Source organism: Falco naumanni, chromosome 9 (assembly GCF_017639655.2).
Source record: "Falco naumanni isolate bFalNau1 chromosome 9, bFalNau1.pat, whole genome shotgun sequence".
NCBI lineage: Eukaryota > Metazoa > Chordata > Aves > Falconiformes > Falconidae > Falco > Falco naumanni.
In genome coordinates, this window is record NC_054062.1 from 7,019,090 (window position 1) to 7,040,678 (window position 21,589).

Consider the following 21,589-nt stretch of genomic DNA (forward strand, 5'->3'; position numbering starts at 1 on the left):
TTTACAGATCACCAATGAAAAACCCATGCAAATCGGTTGCTTTGTTGTAAACAGTTTGAAACAAAGTTAAAAGCCACAAGTCTCCCTTTCCAAAACCGTGCACATAAAAATGGAAAACCCCTCACTACGTGAACACGTCCCTCCTTGGCTAGGATATGGCAGAGTACGAACTTCGGAACTGCAGCCTACTTGAGAATCCAAGTCTTGGTGTAGTGAGGTCTGCCGTGAAAGAGATACTGCATCTTTAATGTAGCTGACAGAGAATCTCCTACGAGTACAACCACTGTGGGACTGCAACAACACTACTGCAGAAAATAAATAGGAAAAAGTAATGCTATTTATTGAAAGAATTCCATCTCTGAATTATTCCGTTTAAATTATAATGCAAAATAAACAGGTTTGGATAGAAACGTGCTTGCTCTCCCAGTATTTGGACTTTTAAAAAACAGTTCCTAAGAATCAATTTTAAAAAGCATTTCATAATTTGATATAGCCATAAATTAATACTGTATGGAGATGATTAATATACTATGCTAGTGGTCAGTGACCTTTTGTAAACACTAGCCAGATGCTAGCAAAACTGGCTAGAAAACTACTGTCACAGGCCTTTTTAACAAACAGTATCATAATTTGTTTCAACAATCAGATTCTTAATTGTTTTCACAAAACCTTTTCCTATTTTTTGATATACTTTATTTTAAACCTAATACCTGAAAACATAAACAAGTCTTCAAACCTCTTCCACTAACACTAAATACACAAGGCAATTAAACTTCAGTTGGCCATAACTACATAAGCTCTCGTGCGAGAGACCCAGTCAGACAGGATCTCCCCCCCTCCCCTTCCATCCACCCCCTCCCCGAACAATCCATGCACCCTCCCGCTGAGGTGAAGGGAAAGCGAGGGACAGTAGGAAGTGGCACAGTGGACTGGCATTCCCCTCTACGTGCGATTCAGCGTCTGGAAGATTCGAGAGATCTGTAGCATGACAGGCCCAGTTTCTGGGTCATTCATCCACTGAGTGCTGTTCAAGGGGTTTTCAAGCATATCCTCGAAGGCTGCCAAGAGATGGAAATTGCAACACTCAATTAGCCCTTTATTCAGCAAAGGCTTCAATGTTTGGGATGCTTCAACAGGAGGACAGTTAGAAATAGCTACAACTCAAAGACGGTGGGCAAGCATCACCCAGAAATGGTGGGAATACACATCATACATTGACCATTTGCACTCCTACGTCTCCATGGCCTGGGATGCTACTGGCCATTATGCTTTTTCCACTCCTCAGCATTAAATTCACTGTAGACAGAAGCTGACTAAGTACTCAGCCCGGATTACAGTCCACCTCAAACCTTAGGGATATGGGATCGAACAGCTAAAGCCTACGCACACATCTACATGCAGTAGCAGGGAACATGCTATGCAATTCATCCATTTATGAATGCCCATCTTGGAACCGCGTCATTTGCTGCCAGTACTTGTAGGGAGAGACTCTTCTGCAACTCTACTCTTCTGATCAAACTGTTCCACAACCCAGCCCAAACTTCTCAGCGGATACTTCTTGCACCAATATCTTTCTGCCTCCCTGGTACTTAACGAAGACAGTTCAGAGGAAGCACTGTCCCCCCCTTGCCTCTGTTACTTTCGCTTTTCCATGCTGTACTTCGGTTGTCCTATGGCTACCCTCTTGTAACACCTCTACAATGAAAACTCAGCCTGCAAAATAAGCAGCAGGCATACCAAAGGCGACCAGAAATGAGCAGCAGAGCCAGCAGAAGCGTAGCCCTCCATAAGCCCCCAAATCTCAGAGCTCTATCTTTGCACAGACTTCCCTGAAGTCAGAAGGGAAGCAGCATCTTCCCTCTGAGTATCATGTGCTTTTCTCCTTTCTGGTGTTTGGAAAATACAGGATGTCAGGGAGGCAGCCAGTTCCACCTGCCTAGACACAGGCAGAAGGGTAAAGGCTGCCTGTGCAGAACAGTTAACTCCATTTCTAAACAGCGACAGCAGTCCAAATATTGAAGAGCAGTTTTTTCTTTCTATACATAGCTGTCTTTACAATAAGCTTTGTTGTTTTCTTTTATTTGTGGGGTTTGGTTTTTTTTTTAATGTTTTAGTTTTCATTCCTCTACTTACATTAAAAGAATCTGACAGCTACCACAAGAGCTAAGCTGCAAATTGGGCAGAAGAATTGTCCAGAAATAATTTATAACCCTTACGACAGACACTAAGCTGGCCTACTGGACATTTGGAGCAGTCATTATAGAACAGGGCAAAAAAAAAAAAAAAAAAGGCAGTTGCACATCTGACCTATTCAGAAGTCACCAAAATATCAGTGTTGTAAGAGTCTGACAGACTGGCACCAAGGTCAGTGTCTTAATTTTCCCAGGAGTGTTAGTGTACAAAGCTCCAACTGACATTAGTGTGAGCTGTAAGCACCCAGCACCTCTGAAAGGCTCACCATTAATACCTTGCTCAAGGTCACGCAGCATGCCTCCAGAAAAGCCCAGAATAAAGTAGAGATCTCACCTTTCACCACTTTAACTATGTCCTTTTACATAGACTCAAAAACTTAAACCCAAGGATTTAGCAACATTCTTTAAGTATCTAATTCAATGCAAACACTCATTATTAAAATCTGTGACAGAAGCAATTTGCAGATGTATCATTTGGAATATATTCTCTGATGTTCATCCAAGCTTTACAAGCGCATATAGTGGCATTTCATTTTCTATTTATATTCTGAGCTGCAATGTGGAACCCTCATTGGAAATGAGGAGGCCATTTGTTCAGAAATCAGAGTGGGAAGGTTCTGCTCTTGAATTATTTAAAGCCTTGCAAACTCTCCTAATTACATTTTAAGTAGTATTTTTAAAAGCTCTCTTTCAAGAGCTGCACATAGACTCTTTATTTAAAAGCACTGCTTGAAGTAAATTTTGAAGCCAAGGACTAAATGCAAAACTTTTTATGTACATCACAGAGCCAATGTCATTCTTCTGTATCATCCTCCAGCAGAGACACAGATTCATCAGAGATTTCCTGTTCCACTGTCAGGCTCTGAGCACAGAAAGTTGAGTACTTGCTGTGCTCAGAGTCCTTCTGACCGCGAGCCCACAGATTTTACCAGCAAGGGAAGTGTGTTTTCACATACATTATCTCAACTTTTATAGGCAAGACCTTAGCTCAGGCATCTTGTCTGGTTACTCTTCTACAAGTTATCTTCTGTCTCAAAGATCAGGCCTCAACACACAGTAAACTCTACAGTAGGAGACAGCCTTGTTTTTTCTGTGAAACAGTCAGAGTTCTAGACAGACATTCCTGATTTTTCCCCTCATGGCCAAAGGGAGAACACAAAAGGTCTCCTAAATCCACAAAAGCATTGCAGCCAGCAGCTATTAAAGTTCTGAGTTCAGCAAGTGTAATCCAGTAGCCTGGGGAATTAGTATCGTTCCTGGGACAGCCCCAAGTTCTGTTTTGGGTTTAGCTGAGTTGCAGTATGAAGCAAACAAACAATACAGCTGCTGAAAATGAGGAAAAGGGTACAGAGCTGCACCTACCCCACAAAGCTTGCTGTCATCAGCCAGTCTCCACTCTCATTTGCTAGGAGCTACAGAAACAGTGTGCATATATATATCAGAAACCCAAGCAGGACTTACCTAGTAGAGTTTTAGGGTTGGTTAGCCCTAGCTGTACCACTGGGTTTTCTAAGATGGCTTGGAAGAGAGGGCTATTGGTGTCAATGCCCTTATCTAAGTCCTCTGGAGAAGGCTTTCTGTCTCCCAGCAGCCATTCACACTGAAAGAAATCACCAGGCACAGCAGATGTCATGACTGGCTCCATTAGAAAGAAAGAGTCTCAAAAGTTTTGGCAATGTGGCACGTTAAAACTGTATTTTCCTCTCACAGTTTAAGACCAAGCTATACATTTATTTTCACACTGGATTACTATTCATTTTTGTGTTGCTCCCACAGAAACCAACTTTTTGTTTCAATGGGAACAGCAGTAGTGCCTGGTATGGTAATAAAGTTACATCAACGTTGGGTGTTTCAAAGCTCAGGGAAGATGTGTATTATCTTACACAGGTCCTGCCTCAAAGGAGCCCCATCAACATGGTTACAATGCAGCACCATGAAGCACCATCCAGCCCAATATCCCCTCTCTAATAGCAACCAGCACTGGATGCTTAAGAGGAGAAAATGCCTTGGCTGTCAGCTGCATCCATATAATCTTCCTTATCATCCACTAATCAGTCTTTGAAAACCTTCATATTTTTTAATTCCATAAACTGTGGAATGCATTGCTCTAGAATGGTAATTTACACACTGCATGGCTTGAATATCTTGCTTGATAATTTTTATTCCTATTGTTTAATCAGTTATTAATTATTGGGAATACCTTTTCCTTTCTCACAATACCATAGTCTCTTTTGCAGAGTCTGAGGAAGTTTCCCAAAAGCTTTTTGAAAATCCACACATGCTATCCCAACCAAATCAGCCTCAACTTCATGCAGGCCAAGTTCCTCTACAAAGTCTAAAACTTCTGTATTCTAGTTGTGCATCTAATTTGAAAGAGGCACAGAATATCTAGTGCTCATTTAGTCTCCAGTAACAGTCATGCTTTATGACAGATCAAAACATCAACCAACTCAACAATGAAAAGAATCAGTTGAACAGACTATTGTAGCAATCAGGAACAGAAATGACATTGTACTCACGGCCGCATTTTGCTGGTTGTTGTTTACTCTGAGTGCATCTACCACTTCTTTTTCATCAAATCCCATCTCCATCAGGGCAATGACAGCCTGTATCAGATTTGCACAGCTTAATAAATGTAACATTTAAAACAGAAGTGAGAACAATCACATCCTTTCACCTTCTGTGTAGCTTTCTGTAGGGTAAAAAAACCCCATTATTTCCATTTGTAGACCACCAAGTTTTCAAATAGCCTGTATCAAAAGCGTCTTTATTATGGAAGATGACTACATCTTAAAAGTGAAGGCAGTTCCCAACCTCAAGACTGAAAGCTGAATGCAAGGCAAAGAGCAAGCGTACCTGGGGTAGAAAGGAGAACTGGACAGAAACACCTTACTTTGGAACTTCTCTCATGTCACAAAGCTTTTGCTCACATCTCACTGACATATCGAGCTTCACATGCATTTGTAGTTCCATTCACTCAATTTAATTTCACTTCTTGGATTTATTATATTGCTAGTGAATGTTATATATTTAGACAAGCATATCTAGATATTGTTATGAGAATGTTTAACCATTTAGAAATCGTGCTCAGGTCATCAAATACATTTGCAGCTTTTCACCTAAATCTCAGGAAACAACTAGTTGTAAAAACAAAGTACTAGATTCCAAAGAGCACCTCCTGGTGAGTTTACAGTGTGATAACAACATGTATTTTCACTTCAGCTAATTCTAAAAACAAGGATAACTTCTGAATTTGCTGCAAGACTTAAACCTGCTGCTGATACTTCTTGTCCTCTAAATGCAAATAATGCTCTTCTATCCTTTTCTACAGCAGAAGGACCTGCTCCTGTCCTGCAACTCTTCCTTCCTAAACAGCAGTCATAAAAAGCTATGCCAGGAGCCTGGCAGCTCATTTCAGTCCCATTAGTTAGTTTTCAGGTGCAGAAGTGTCAGTAATTTAGCTACTGCCATCTGAGACAGCAATGCATTAATTAGGTAATATCCCTTTTAGCAACCTGAATTTAAACAGTCCCTAAAGACTTCTACTAAAATACTGTCAAGCCAGCACAATACACATCTACCCAGCTATCCCATTTCATTTATTAACCGAACACTTATTTGGATTCCATGGTGCCCACACAGCCCCTTCCAATCCTAACAGTTACGCAAGGAGATAAATGGCACATACTCGTGGGTCTGGACGAAACTCTCTTTTCCTCCGGATCTTCTTGAATATTTCTGTCAGCTCATCCTTGGCCTCTTCCCCACTCGCTTCTGAACTAGCACCCGCAGTTGCTTCAGCAGAGGATGCACTAGCTTCAGCTGTGGCTTCTGAAGCTGTCTGACCTGGAAGTGGAGCATCCACTGTAGGGTCGTCTGCATGTTCTATCAACCACTCCATGGCCTGCGTCACCGACATACTGAAAAGCAAATCAAAACACAGGAATGAGAAACACTCCAGATGTACAGCTGTGTTCTACATACATTTGCCTCTGCATTTATTCCTGTGGTATGCTGACTTGCAGGTTAATTAGTATCTGAAAAGTCATAAATAATAAAAGTTTTGGAGCAAATCTCAGAGCGTCTTCATTTTCTGGGCATTCAGGGCACCATAATCTTCTCTGAAGCTAGGAACACTGAGGAATGAAGCTCAACTTGGACAGCTGCAACCCAGATTGTAAAAGGCATTTTTGAGGGAGTCACCTTATTCTCTGCGACATCTGCTTTATTTCACAAGAGAAACACTGACTATTTGCAACCGTTGACAAGACTGCAAGCAAAGCATGTTCCAAATTTACAAGGAATCACATCTCAGACGCAAGCTACTTTGCTGCTTCCTAAGACCTCAGACACCCATCCAGTGATCAAGGAATGCCGTTAACACCACAAGAAAGAAAGAACGTGAAAAACATTTTATGTGCACAGCACGTCCTGCGTGAGAGGAAAAATTCACCACAGGCAACAGCACCTGGACCTGTGCCACTCTTCTTCCTCCACTCTGACTTAAGAAGAAATCTGCGATCCCTCGAAGGAGAGGCTAGCCCAAGGGAACAGAATATGATCTTAACACTGCCACTTGATATACAGTGTAAGTGCTCAACCTAAGGGATCTTGAGAGCGTCCCAACACATCTCTTCCCAAGGAATATAGAGGAAGAAGCAAAGATAACGACAGGAGAACTGAAAATGTGATTTCATTTGACACATGGGCATTATTACATGTTTATAGAAAGGAAAGCCTTTGCCTGTTCGGCTTTTCAGTGACAATGTGAAAGATGGAGGACATTGGGAAGAAAGTCTGAGCTGCAGAGGAGATACTGGAAAAAGAGTGACTGGACTATGTTGTGGCTTCTCTATCATTAGGAATTTTTGGAATGCCCTAACAAACCTCTCTCAGGAGTAAGGCACTATAGCTGAGTGTTCTTAGCGCCCAGGAAGAGCTACATTACCTCCTATTTTCCTACAGTTGCTACCTGGACTTCACAGTATCCTTGGAATGTTTTTAGGATCAGTACAAAGGTTTTTTTCTACAGCTGCAAGACCAGCGTGGATGGGCTAGGTTTGCTTTTCTGCTCTGTAAAATATGAATTCTAAAGTGGAACAAAATGAGAGTTTAATTCTTGGAAACTGTGCCAGCCTGGCAGCCTTGTGAACCACAGACCAGCTACTCCTTCCAGAGCAAGTACTGCACCGTTTCCCCTTCCCTGTGCCATCCACACCTGCGTGCTGCCTGAGGCAGCTCTGTTCTCTGAGTTAATGCTTTTTCCAACCTAGTTTTAGGTGACCCACATAAGGAGACTGTATTAAAAAAGATGCAATTTTTTTTTTAAGCCATATAGAGTAACGTACAGGCAGTGTGCTGAGTACACTTACTGATTTAATCGAAGGGCTTTGACAGCTCTGCTTTCTGGAAACCCCATTTCTGTAAGCTGTCGCAGTGCTATCTCGTCCACTCTGTCTTCCTCATCCTCATCCAGCATAGCTACAGATACACAAATAAAACAACATTCAGATTGACTTCAAGCTAAAATAAACCCCTTTCTCAATGGAATGGCATGTGTTACGTTCAAACCCCGTTCTTCTCTTCCAACCCTTCTTTTGTTTCTGCCCCGAATTTGCTATCTCATCATTTAATTTGCTGCACTCAGCTTGGGCTGACTCAGATAGATCCTTCCAGGACAAAGACTTTGTCCAGATGTGTTCAAGGCCTCAAATAAAAAACAGCTAACTCTCACATGACCACAGAATTTCCACATAAGTAAATATACAGGAGATTCACTGAAGACCTATTTATGATTTACCTAGAAAGTAAGTTGGATCTGATTATAGCAGATCTCAAGGGCAAGCATTTCCCACAAACTGAATCAACAGCTACACTTTCTCCTCATTCTACTATCACCTTCTGCATTTTCAACTATTCTTTACCATCCCTAAAGTGCAACTCAAAAGTTTTCCATTTTTTTCACTACTAAAAATTCTGTTTTTAAATAGAACTTCTCATCCATCCCAAAGGGACCTCACAAATTCACCACTTTCACACAATCTGTATCCAGAAGGTGAAATTTCTGCCACAAAAGTAGCTTTGCTTTTATGTCTAGGTCTGGACTTTACTCTGCGAGCCAATTCTTCTGCTATGGAAACAAACAAGTTGCCAGGACTGAACTAGTAACTATAAAGATATGTTCATACCGTTTGCTTTCTTAAATAGTTCAACTGCATCTGGGTTCAGTGCTAGCAGTTTCTGTGCAACTTCTATGAGAGACACTAAGATCTTCCGGAGCTCTGTCTGGAACTGCAAGAAAGGAAACTGTCAAAACATTTAGACAGGAAGTTACCAGACATCATTGAATCTTAATATATCTATTGTTAGTAACTCAGCAGCAGTCTGGTCCCTGTACAGAAGGTTGCTTTATTAGAGCTTCATTCTCATTGTTTAGTCTCTCAAGAAGCACTGGGCCCTTCTGAAGTGCTACATGGATGTAAGAGCTACTGGGCAGAAAGGTCCTTTTATTTCTACCACAGCCTGCCACCCAGTACCGCCACAAGATATGCAGCGTTCAAGAAAACTCATTGCTTCATAGAAACACTGACTCTCACCTTGCAGAAATGCTGTTAAGACGACAGTCACAGTAGCTTTGTACCAGGGCTGCTTACTTCTGTGAACCAACGAGCCTTCCTGGTTTACTATTTACTTTCTAGTACTCTAAACTCAAACAACATAGATCAAACCTGTTTTGTAAGCTGAAGCATCACAAATACCTTTCAGTTGGACATTTGTTTTTAAATACGCTGTGCTCTGTAGGTCACATTGGCCATTAAACAGCTTAAATGCCAACTGTCCCCTTCGGGTTACTAGGGCACACTGACAGCATGCAATATGTAGGCAGATTTGCAGCTTCACACTCTTGCTAGTACAGAAGGGTAAAAGTAGTTCCCACACCACTAAAGACAGTCAGAAGCATTACAGACTATCAGCATTCAATTACTGAAGTCAAAATTTATGCTTAATTTCTCTTTTCAATACCATGGAAGAGAAAAAAACCCCAAAACTCAACAATACTGCAAAGACCTGAGACTGAAGGAGCTATTTAAGACTGAAGAAATAAAACGCCCTAGCTTCAAATATGCCAGATATTCAATATGTATACCGAGGCTTTTCCATGGACAAATAGAACATTCAGAATCATAGCTTAGAGCAGGGCTTTTTATTATGACTAAATAGTATGAGCTGTGTCTAGATCTTAAGCTAGCTACTCTAATATACATTATATACATCTGAATTCCTCTTATAGAGAGAAGAGGATCACATTCATATGTAAGAGAAAACGTTATACAAGACAAAAGCCTATTTGGATGTTAGCGTGTGTGTTAAAAGTCAAGAATACTACTTACATCCCTCATGTTGTGATGGGCCACGGTGCGATCCACATTGCGAGAGGGCAGATTTGCAGTTGCTTTGAGAATAGCATCCTTATCAGGAGCTTTCTGCTCTTGTTTCCTCTGAAGGACAGAAAATATGATTAGGTTTCATAACCCACTATCCACAGAACAGAGAAGACAGCACAGCAGACAGCAGTTTCATATTCTTCACTAAGGCATCAAGCAGTGCTCTGTAACTTGCAACTAAGAAAAACAGCAGTCTAGCAATACAATGGATTAACAGCACCAGTATCATTTTGTAATTATAGAGCGAAAGAGGACCTGTTGAGTTGCCCCACTTCAGTCCTTACACCTATCTGTGTTACCTAAACACACAGGGAAATGTCAGCATAAAGAGGGAAAGCGTATCAAACACAGAGAGAACTCAGAGGCCTCAGTGCCCAGGACCATATTCTGCTCTGCATGGTTTGCTCATGGCACGCTCTCCTCAAACCCACGGTTTGTCAAGAGATGTATCAACACTGTGCACAAACTAACAACTGCTTAACACTGGAAGTGCTCCGCTGCTTGCAAGTATCATGCAGAGATATATGGTGCCTTGGATTTTCAGTACATGCTTATAGTCCAGGACAAAACACAGCAGGGTAGAAACTATAAGTATTTCCCAGTCTTGTAACTTATACTCTTACAGTGACATTCTGCACAGCAAGACCATACTGAAGAGAGAGACATACACCAATACCTACAGGAAGCAAGAAGAAACAAAGCTGTGCAAGGGCGAAGTAGAGACCCCTAGGAGTTCACAAAGTCAAGCACAAGCATCACCCAAAGTGTTTATATGATAACATCAACTGCAGTACCACTGGTGCATAAGCAACATCCTGGGCATCACTGACCCTCAGTAACAATTACATTCCAATAAAATAAAATAAGAATAGTAGTAAGGGGCCAACACTCCAGCTCTAGAGACCTGATTAAAGGGTGACAAGCCACACATTGCTAAAGATAGAAGACCAACTGACAGCAAGTCAACATATTTCTATAAGGGTTTCAGAGACAAAGCAAGGCACTTGCTGAACTACACTTACACAGTTACCAGGCATTTGTTCAAAGATTAAATCTATACTACTTCCACAGAGTGTGTCTGCATGTCTTATTCTAAGGCAAATGTTCTCACAAAGTTAAAAATGCAGTATCAGCTTCCTCAAAGTTTGGAAGGAACATGAAGTAATTTCCCTAGAATTTAACTGGCAGCATTTGCCTCTACAAGCAAAAGGAGTACACCACAGTAATCTTTGCACACATAATTAATAAAGCAGTTAATCAAAACGGCCAAGTCGAGAGGTCTTTCACACTCACTTTCTCCTCTGCTGACACATCTGCCATTTTGGGGAGCGGAGGTGGTGCACGTTTCTTTATCAAAAGCAAGACATCTAGAAAGAGAATGATACTGAAGTACATTAGAAAGTAACATGAAAACAGTTATTGGAAGATACTTCACAAACTCAGTTTTTCCTGGAGATGAATTTTGTATTAATTCTGCTGTAGCATCGGACCTTTTTCACACTTTAAAATCTGTATGGCTTTACATGCTCCCCTTCAGTGTTTGCAATTCCTTAGTGCACAGCGAATTCCAAATTTGGTCCATTATTAGTTACACTTTGACTGTTACCGATTTCTTCTCCTTGCATAACACTATTAAAGAAAGGGTATTACAGGCTCCAGTTGTCTTCTAACATTAATAGTACGGTAACTGGTTCACGACAATAAGAGAATATCTGCACTTTCAGTGCTTCCACTGAGAAGGAACCAGCACAGACAGTTCCCGGGTGGTTTTGGGTCCAAGCTGAGACCTTCCAACTGCAGCAAAGCAAGCACCAAGCTTCAACGAGAACTGCCAGTATCAGGTTGAAGCTCACCTCTGTGCGTGAATGGCAGCAGAACGATCCACAGTCTACAGCAGGGATGCATCACTGGTAGCCCACCAGGGCAAGTCTCAAGGACAAGTCTTCAGTCTCAGATAGCCCATATCACCTGGCACGAGTGTGCTCTGGCCTTTTAAGACTAACACTCTCCCCTTACAAGGTACCTTTTTTCTTGGGATCACGTGGTGCTTTACAGGTTTCTAGCACCTCAGTTACTACCACAAATGTTCTTAAGGGTGGAACGGTGCAGACACCCTGCTCGGAGCCCAGAGCAGGCCTGTGCAGCATCTGCAGCCCTTCAGCCAGATACAGCCTGGCACACAGTTTTTAGTCCAGTGCACTAAGCAGGTAAAAAGCAAACAAAGCATGCTTTGTACAACAAGTTTCCTTGGTCTGGCTCACACATAGCAGCCAAGAGCAACAGCTGGTGAAGGCAGTTAACCCTCATTTGTCCAGCTGACCAGAACACGAAAGGATCCACATGCTGACTCTTGGCTGCCCTGTGCAGTCAGCTGGTGGCAATCAGCTGTCAGCTGCAATCTTGTCTCCCTGACAAGCAAGGCACATGAAAGGTAGAGCACACTGCAGAGGGAAAAGGAGCAATGAGGCATTCACATGACAGCTTACTATGACTACATGGTTAATACTGCTTAGCTGCTGCAAACTGCAATTCAAAACTCTGTAGGAGCCAGCACCTTGCCTAGAAATAATACACCACTGATCAGCAAAAATGCTGTCCCTTTGCCTACGATGGCACTTCTCAGCTGCTGTTCAGCTCTAAAGGTGATAGGTGACACTGCCTTGGAAGAGACACCAAACTGCTTGTGTTCATGGCAGCAGTTCTCCAGCCTGCACGAACACAGGCAGAAACCCAGGAACTCTACTCCTGCTGAGTTTCTGGTTCAGACAATAATTTCAGTCTACAGCAGCTCTGCTTCACTCACTTTCTGCACCACTGCCCTTTATCTCCAGAAGGGGCCATTAGCTTAAGCTGTCCTGTAAAGACTGACTCCAGCTCTCATCTTCAGATACTCTTTTGTTTCACATTACTCCTCTACACCTTTAAAGTTCAGGAGCAAACACATACCTCACATGCTGCTGTAGTCAGTGATACTATAGTGTCATGGATTCTGACCTACGTTTGCAGAGGACAGATTGAGATCTAAAAGGCAGACACTCAGATATACTTCAGCAATCATCCTTCCACTTGACCTGGAGACCTCAAGAAACCTCCCAAAAGCACTGGGTTGTCTGTCTTTGAATACTCAGCCATCATATTTATTTTTGAATAATTTTGAAGAATAAATGCTGCCCTGGAGGTTTAAAAAATTCCTTTAAAAAGAAATAAAAATTCTGTGTTTAACTTCTTGACTTAATAAACACTCCTAATTCTTTTTCAACTCTTAAAAGGAAGAGTGAAGAAATGCAAACTGCTTTCTCTGGGTCTTGGGGGAGGGGGGGAGCCTTTTTTCCTCTTCCTTTTTTGCCACCTTATTAATTTCCTATGCCAAAGCAGAGAGTAGGTATTAAAACAGTTACTGTGTTTAACTATTTGGCAGGTTCGAAACAATCTCCTGTTTCCAGACTGACAGGATTAAAAACCAGACAATCCTACCTCTATCTTGAATGTTTTCCTCCAACACTGTTTTTGTGTCTGTCAGCACCTTCTCAGAAGTAGCATGTATCAACTTATGATGTGTCACGGTTTTTGGATCCTCCAAGCTCCCAGGTACACACTGCAGAATATGATAAATATTGAAGATCAGAAGACAGGAATAAACCTACTGCATGAATCACTGCACTTCGCACATAAGATTCTCCACATACAAGCTGTGCCATCATTTACTGGCTTCTTAATAGCGTAAGCTAGAGGTCAATGCACAAAATGTATTTTATTAAAGAAACCGAGGCTTGATTTGCACTGTAACAGTACTGACTGTGGTAGGTTTCTACCTGCATATCCAAGCTTCTGGCTGGGAAGAAAAATCAACAAAAGGAAGGATTCTAGCCTTCCTTCCTTGATGCTGTAAATAGCTACACCTGGGAGTTAGACTTGATGATCCTTATGGGTCCCTTCCAACTGGAGATATTCTATGATTTAAGTTCCAACTAATGATGATGCTCTAAAACCAGACAGTTTCAAAGACCTAACATTACAGCCCAGCCACCCCAAATGAGCCCTTCAAGGGCACCAGCCTATGTGAGTGGATTTACACTTCTGCAGTACAGTACATCTCTATCACACTTCTGAGTGCTTGGTCCTATACTCAGCCCTACGGAGATTTGGAGCAAAGCAAGGATGCTCTAGGACCCACAGCTAATTAATTCTGCAACAGATTGCTAAGGTCACTCACCCTTGTGAGAAGTCTGGGGGTAGCAATTAGTACCATGAACTAAGAATGTAAATCTAGAAAGAGCATCTAGTGTTTTTACAGAGGGGAAGGCTATAATAGTGCAGTGTATTTATCATTTGTAACTAGTGTCAAAACAGAGGAGAGACTCTCTGCTTCATCTAATAATTACTATTTACACATACTATCAGAGTAAACAAACAACTGCCAGCAGGGATTTTGGCATTAAGTGACCTTAAACTGGGAAGGCAATAGTAGTTTCTGCACCTTGGTTCAAGGTGAGATTGACAGGTTTGGTTGCTGGAGCCCTAACCTGGGTCCCTGCTCAAAGTGCTGAACAAAAGTTACATTCACAACTTTCCTTCCAAACCATAAATAATCAGCATACAGTAGATTTTTTTCATATATGAATGTAGGAATTGAACTTAACTCCTTATTACTATTGTAAGTTGTATGTCAATTCACTAGAAAATCCAGTTCAAATCCTGAAAAAAGAGCAAGCACACACAGAGGCCTTGAACTGACTCCTCTTCACACAGAGTGGTTCCCAGATCCACAGTGATAGTTTTCAAGAACATGACATCAGTGTATCTAGAGGCTTCTAATTTGTTTGAGTGGGAAAAGAAAGCATAGTGGTTGCAATTCCAGAAAGGCAAAATTAAAAATAACAGACTACGAAAACTATAAAATTGATGCTGCTGTTCTTGCCACAGGTCACTTAGTACTGACCCCACTGGCTCTGCTCACAGAAAACAGCTTTTAATAATGCTTCTTTCAATACATGTTTCTACCAAGCCACTTTTACCATGTCTGCAGAAGAGTGCATTCACCCTTTATGTCACAGATCCATTTCCAGAAAACCCACTGAAATCAGTGCTTCATTTAGCCCTGTTCATCATAATATGTATCGCCAGCCTCCTTTAAAGGAATCCTTTTAGTTCATCATCACCTTTTTTGTTGTCACTGCAACTGATGGAAAACACAGCTACCTGGTCTTTTTCCAAACATAATGGACTTGTTTTCAGCACAGATCTCAAGTTCCTCACACTTCTGTACAGTTCTGATGCCTCAATAAGATTGAGGCAAGAACGTTTGAGTCCTGCTTTGTGTAACAGTAGCTCCTTACTAATCCTTTAGCGTATTAACTGCTGAACAAAAGCCAAAGAACACATTAAGCAGCTGGGAGTACCTCCTGTAACAGATCTGATCAGTTATCCAAAATGCATGAAAGTACGTCAGTGGAACACCTCCTCTCCAAACATGCTCAAAATATTACTGCTACAGATCTTGAGAGTCAGAGCCCAAAAGGAAGAACTTGAAAATGGAAGCTGGGCAGTGTATGTTTGGGGCAAGAGGAGACATGACACACACCCATCATTCATTTTTTCCCTACCACGTAACGTGTGCGCACACATGCAATCATAAAACTAACAAAGGTGAAAGTGAAAAAATGAAAAGTTGCTGTTTTAAAAGAAAAGCCCTGTGGACACCTTCTTCATGTTCCTCTAACCACTTCATTAACAACTGCATAGAATGATAAGGCATATATAGACAGTACATACATCAACGAGACTGCTTAGTGAAATACTTCGCTTATCTTAACATTTCAACAGGCCCTGGGAATAGAAAAGCCATCTTAACAGGAAACGTCTCTACTGGCTCTCAACAGACCACCAAGAAGGACCACGACTAATCATCAGATCTCACTGTGGAAGCCCGCTTCAGGGGAACCATATTTGCCAAAATACAGTATTTTTTGAAGCAAATACAACGCTTTGTATTTATGTAACCGAAAACATCTTTCTCTCCAGAGAGAGAACAGCACTGGTAATCCACAGGAAGAGTAGTGAAGGGACAAGGAATTCCCTGCACAGCACAGAGGAAGCATCTGTCACACAAGTGAAAGGAAGCTGAAAAATCAGGGTTCACCTTGAAGCAGAGAAATCAGGATGCACCTTGCTGCCCCAGGGCACAGCTGGGGTTACTGAGCATGGCTCCCCCAGCAATCAGAGGTGCAGCACGCTGGGGAGGATGAGCTCTCTCTGATCTTTTTGTACAAAAGCACGGTAAGGACAGGACTGCTGTTTCATCATTTTGCTTCCAGCATAAATATTTGCATTTCTTTTCAACATTGGAGTTTACAGCAGGCTGCTTTGCCAGGCAGGTGAGAAAGCTTTGTTCACAGGTGCCTGAACAACTGCCTAAATTGCAAGCCCTGGTGATGTCAAATGCTATTTGCAAAGCTCAGAAGCCAGGTAAACCACAAAAGTTTCTGTTTTTAAAATAAGAAAAAGTGTTTTTTTGTTTGCTTTTATTAACAGAAACATTTGAAAATAGTACTCACACTCCCACTAAAGCTTGGGTGGCTTAAACAATCTGCATCCCTCACAAAGTATCCAAAACACGCCCAGAGCCATGAACCTACCCCTTATCTTTGTACTCTGAGAACTAGCACCTTGCGTTTCTGTTCCACAGATACTCCTTATCATACCTTAAACCCCAGGTGGAATATCACTGAGGCAGCTCAAGACAAAGGGAAACAGAAACATTAAAAGCTTGCCCCACACCGCCAGGAAAATTACAGGTAGAGCTTACATACACACACAGCCCACACTTGCGCATCACGAGTACGTGACCACAATTATTTCAGAAATACTGCTGAGCCTCAGCAAGAAGCGATGGTCTCTTGTGATGACAGCATCAGGACCAAGGCTGTCTACAGCATCGCTGGCCAAGGCAGTGCTGTACTTGGTCTGTCCACACTAGGGACAAGAATTATGAATCAAAAATATTGAAGTGAAGCTTGAGTTTCTGTGGTTAAACTGTCCCTTCTCAATTCTGGCTCCAAAACAACAGTTGCTTTTTAAGGAAACCACAGGAGAACTCAGGGCCCACTCCCACTGAGGTGGTGGGGCCTTGCACAGGGACAAGTGACTGTGCCAAGAGAACACTTTAATGGTGAAACTTGAGTTAAAAAAATAACTAGGAAGGGAAACTGCTTATTATCAGGTACTTGTTCACAGACCATGTAGACAGCATTACTAAAGGCAGCAGATTAACAGCATTCACCACTACACTGTTACAGGTCAAGAGATAAAATTAGTGGGAGGTGTGGTTTTTTGCTTTAGCTGTAACCAAAAAACCCAAACCATAAAATTCAGGAAGAAAAAAGGAAAAAAAAAAGACATCAAGAGTGACACTTCAGAAATCAGTAAGCATTTGAATGTTATGGAGGGAGAAGTGGCCACCTTCCTAGTTCTTAACTGTTAGAAATATTATCTTCCTCTGCTTCCTGAAAGAATGATTTGAAAGACTTTACAGAACATAATAATCAGCATCTTACAAAAGATAGCTGCATAAATTATCTCCAGGTGCTATCAAGATTCACTGTAACATACCCATGATCAGGAGTCATGATTTTTCCATTTCTATTTTCCCCTCCATAAAACTATATATTATCCATAATGGTTATGCAAATCCACACCATTACCACAAAGCAGCAGAGAGAATGAAATCAAATGTCATGCCAAGTTATCAATTGTCTTCTGTCCTGACTAGCACTGCAATGCAAGCATCTATTCAATTAAGCTTCCTGATAATTAAAGGTCTTTCAGCTCTGCACATATGCACGTAATCATTACCCCACCCTATTTTGGCAGTCTTTGCACCACTCTTCTGCTTAATCACTCAGCTGCGCTGAAGGAGGACAAGAGGGAAGCACTAGACTTCTTCCAGGAACGTAATAACGTGGGGGGCCCTGAACCCCACAGCTTTCAGCAAGGCAGCCCCATTTTCCCCTCAAGAAGGATCACACTTACCTCAAGCGAAGCAAATCAGATGTAGCCTTTCTCATCCCTAAATCAAAAAACACTTACAAAGACTATGAGACAAGAAAAGCAGCAGGTGCTATGACCTGCAGTTTCCAGGGGTTCTAGGTGACAGCAAAAGACTAGCAGGCTCAAGGCAGAGGGCATCTAGGCTGCTGGCCCCCCTTACTTCACAGCATGCTCATTCAGAAAATAAAATCTTTTACCCTTCAAATAGCGGTTAAGTAGTTATATGAGTATTTCTCCTATTGCAAGTGTGTTTTGTAAGAAAAGTCTTTGCAAGACTTTGAAGACCAAACCCTGCTATTAAATGCGACTCAGTAAATTGCACTCCCAGAGATGGGAGTAGAGACTCTTACTTTCACCACATAAAAGACACATATCTCTCAGCAAGAAATTCAGCAGGTTACGACTCAAGCTGCTAGTCCACGTTGTGCTGGTTCCAGACTGACAGACTTTAGGACAGTCCTAGTCATGGGTCACAACCTTACATGCTGTTGTCGATCTTACACATTGTTGTCACTCGTGTTTTTGCTTTAGAGTAAAACACTCACGGCAGATATTCAAAATTCAGTCCAACAGTTTTGAAACCACTGGTTTTAACATTTAACACCCACAAACACAGCAGTGGTAATTGATCACGTGAGTACAAAGAGCCTGTGTCTTCCAGCTCAACTTCTACAGACCATGCCTGGGCATTTTTACACATTTTCTCTTCCAGAGAGTGATTAGGAATTCACCCTTTGGACACGTCCATTAAGATCTTACTGCTCAGAGCACAGGGAGGGCATTAGAAAAAACATCATCTCCCCACCAAATATCCCACTAGGTAATGTGCCAAGACAGGATAAGGCGGTACTAAGACTTTTTAAAAAATGGGAAGTTCTCCTCCACAGTTACTACTTTCCTTATTTGTTCTTAAGCAGAAACATGAAACAAACCAGGTTATAACTGGCAAGGGAAAATCATCAGAAGCCAGTTCACAAGCCTCTATGCAACGCACAGCCACCAGATCATGAAGCGCATGCAAATACCACCATAAAACACACGCCAAATTCTGTAACTAAAGGCTGCAAAGTAATTTCCCCCCAAATCCTTCTTTTCCCACATACAAAACTCTTGAAACGGGCATTTTCTTTCCATATGGAACAGTTTCACAGAATGTGGTGGGGGCAAAGATGGCAAACCAGGAAACCAGAACACAAAACCATTTGTTTACTTGAGTTATTATTAAAAAAAAAAAGACAAAACCCAAACAAAACCGAAAATTCACGTTCACAGGGCGTTGGAAAAATCTGGTTTCTTCACACGGGGTCTTACCTGCCCTCCCCCTCGACCATGACTCTCAGTGCCAGCCGGAACGCTGAAGTACCACAGAAGGCACAGAGATTTGGGCTCTGTCTATGGCCCACGCCCGGCCCGGGCTCGCCGCTCCCCCCGAGCGCACCCCGGGACCCAACACACCCGAGGGATTCCCGGGGGAGCCCCCCGCCCCGGGGGCCCGCCGGGACACCTCTCCTTACGTGCTTCAGGCACCGCTCCTTCAGCTTCTCCACCGTGGTGTCCTCGGGAACCTCCTCCAGCCACTCGGCGCCCTCCATGGTGCACACATGGAGCCTCAGCACCTTCCCCGTGAAGATCTTCTCCTCCTGCACGAACATCGCCCCGGGTCCCGCCGCCTCCGATCCCCGCTCTGCCCCGGCGACGCCTCACCAGGCCCCGGGCACCGCCGTGCGCCGGGCCCCGCGCTACCGCCCGCCCATGAAGGTGACCCCGCCAGGCCCGAGGGGAGCGGCGAGCCCGGCCGGGCCGCGCTGGGACAGGGGGAGCTCAGTGGGCCCCTGACAGCGCCGCCCCTCCCGTCGCGCTGCCCCGGTCCAGCCGCCGCTGTCACCGCCTGGGCCCGGCGGTCCCTCCGGGGGGCCGGGGGCGCTCCCGCGGCGGCCGGAACCGGAAGTGCGCGGGGGATGCTGGGAGACGTAGTTTGACTGCGGCCAGCGGGAACGCTGTGGCTGCGCCGGAAGTGGAGGCCGCGCCAGGCGGAACGGAACTGGCCACCCCCGGGTGCACGGGGAGGGGGGGGTGGGGGTGGTCCAGACGCTTATTAACGGCTGCGCGGCGCGGGGGCGGTGCGGCTTCAAAAAAAAAGAAAAAGAAAAAGAAAAAAGTGTTTTCCCAGTGCATTGTGGGAATCGCGGCCTCTGTCTGAGCCGTGGAGCACTATGGGAGGTGCAGCCCCCGTCCCGGTGCATGCCGGGAGCTGTAGTGCGCGACACTTGGGCGGCACCCACCCGCCCGGGCCAAGCCGCTGCTGCCGGCCCGAACAGCGCTCCGGCAGCGGCCGCCCACCGGGAGGCACCGGTGGGGCCCGATGGGAACCTGCCCTCCGCGCCCGAGAGGGACGGAGCGGCTGGGGGGACGCGGCGCTCTCCCTTCTGCCGCTAGAGGGCGCCCGCGAGCTGGCTGCGGGGCTGCCGAGGCGCATCACGGCTGGCGGGCGGGGGCTGCTTCCCCGCCGCGGGGGCCGCGGGCCCGGGGGGGCAGACGGGTGGCGGGCCCTGGGGACAGAAAGAGGCTAAATCTGCCCTCGGGATCGTACCGAGCAGGGCGGCCCCACGGTCACGGAAATGCGGCCGGTGGGTGCTGCACCGGGGCCAGGGCTGGTTGTCCGGTGCCTGGCTTGGCTGTTCAGAGCTCCCTGGCTGGGCCTGGCGTGGCCTGGCGGAGTCTGGAGTTAGCTGCCCGTCTCCCACCCTTCTCACGTGCCTGTGGGTGCTGCAGGGTGCGGGGCTTCATTTCCCAGAGAACACAGGGTATTTAAGACTAATCTGTGGTAAAACGCAGGGTCACATGGTTTCTACACACTCCATAATGCTTTGGCTTGTTCTCCCTTCCCAGGTTACTGTCTGCAGCCTGCCAGGCTGTGGGGTGTTTTGGTGTCAAATACATTGGTAAAGGAGCTTGAAATGAAAAAAGGGGCACTGCAGCTGTAGCTGCTGGATTTTTATGTATGCGTCAAATAGAGCTGTACTTGTCTAGAAAATGGGAGGAATATGTCACTGTTTCATCTCTGAGAGTGAATGCTATAATATTCATGTTACCCACTCAGTCTGGAGTTGGTTGAACGGCAGCTCTCTGCAAGAAATAAATCCAGACAGAATTAGCAGACCCAGAGACAATAAAGGCAATGGAGTGTTACGCGAGAAGGAGCTGAGGGCTCTGGAGAGCCAAAATTCGATCCCATCAAAAGGCAGATTTGCTTTCAGGTTATCAAAAGCAGTAGGGACTGCTGAAGCCTGCAGCCCAAAGTGCATCTCTGGGGGTCTTTATACTTACACTGTGCCGGGCCAGCAGCTCCCAGGGGTCAGACGAGAGAATTCTTTCCTGTTTTCCAGGATGCAAAGGAATCCCATCCCTTTCTGTAACCGTTGCTGGCATGCTGGGCTCAGACAGCAGCTCCCAGAGCCCACGAGAGGGAGCAAACTCGCCCTCAGCAAACCCTGCCAGCAGCGGCTCCATTTGGGGACCGTCTGCGCGAGTTTCGTCCCCACAAGCGTGGCCCTGGAGCTGTGGGGTGTCTGCCGGGGCTGACACGAGGGGAAGCTGCGGGTCCCGAGGGCGGCAGTGGGGTGACCCCAAGTCCAGTCCTTGCGAAGGACCAAGCGGAAAGCCCTGACCCCAGCCAGCTGCTGCTTGAGGGGGCCAAGCACCGGCTGCTGGACATGTCCTGGCCACTAGAACCACCCTGCATGGACCTGGGTGCTGGTGCAGTGCTGGGCACCCTGCCCATGGAGAACCACACTTCTTTTCTGATTACCTGAGTTATTTGCTCACTGCAACATTTCCTGCTTCATGGAGGGAGCTGAAAGTCTGGGCACCAACTCGGGAAGGTGACACTCAGTGACCCCAGTGGTC

The 21,589-nt window shown here is 44.5% G+C and overlaps 1 protein-coding gene across 2 annotated transcripts; it reads right to left on the minus strand.

Moving 5' to 3' along the window:
- Positions 1-319: 319 nt before the first annotated feature.
- On the minus strand, positions 320-19,597 carry UBAC1 (UBA domain containing 1). 2 transcript variants are annotated; one of them, XM_040605751.1, is made up of 10 exons: positions 19,198-19,597; positions 13,112-13,232; positions 10,931-11,004; positions 9,584-9,691; positions 8,381-8,498; positions 7,565-7,673; positions 5,881-6,112; positions 4,712-4,798; positions 3,654-3,792; positions 320-1,058 (listed from the first exon to the last, which is right to left on the minus strand). In XM_040605751.1, exons 1-10 carry the CDS (start codon positions 19,333-19,335, stop codon positions 943-945), a joined length of 1,242 nt encoding a protein of 413 aa, XP_040461685.1. In that variant the 5' UTR covers positions 19,336-19,597; the 3' UTR covers positions 320-942. The 2 variants fall into 2 exon arrangements, with proteins under 2 accessions (XP_040461685.1, XP_040461688.1); XM_040605754.1 differs by having other exon boundaries at positions 8,381-8,483; positions 19,198-19,596.
- Between the last annotated feature and the right edge of the window lie 1,992 nt (positions 19,598-21,589).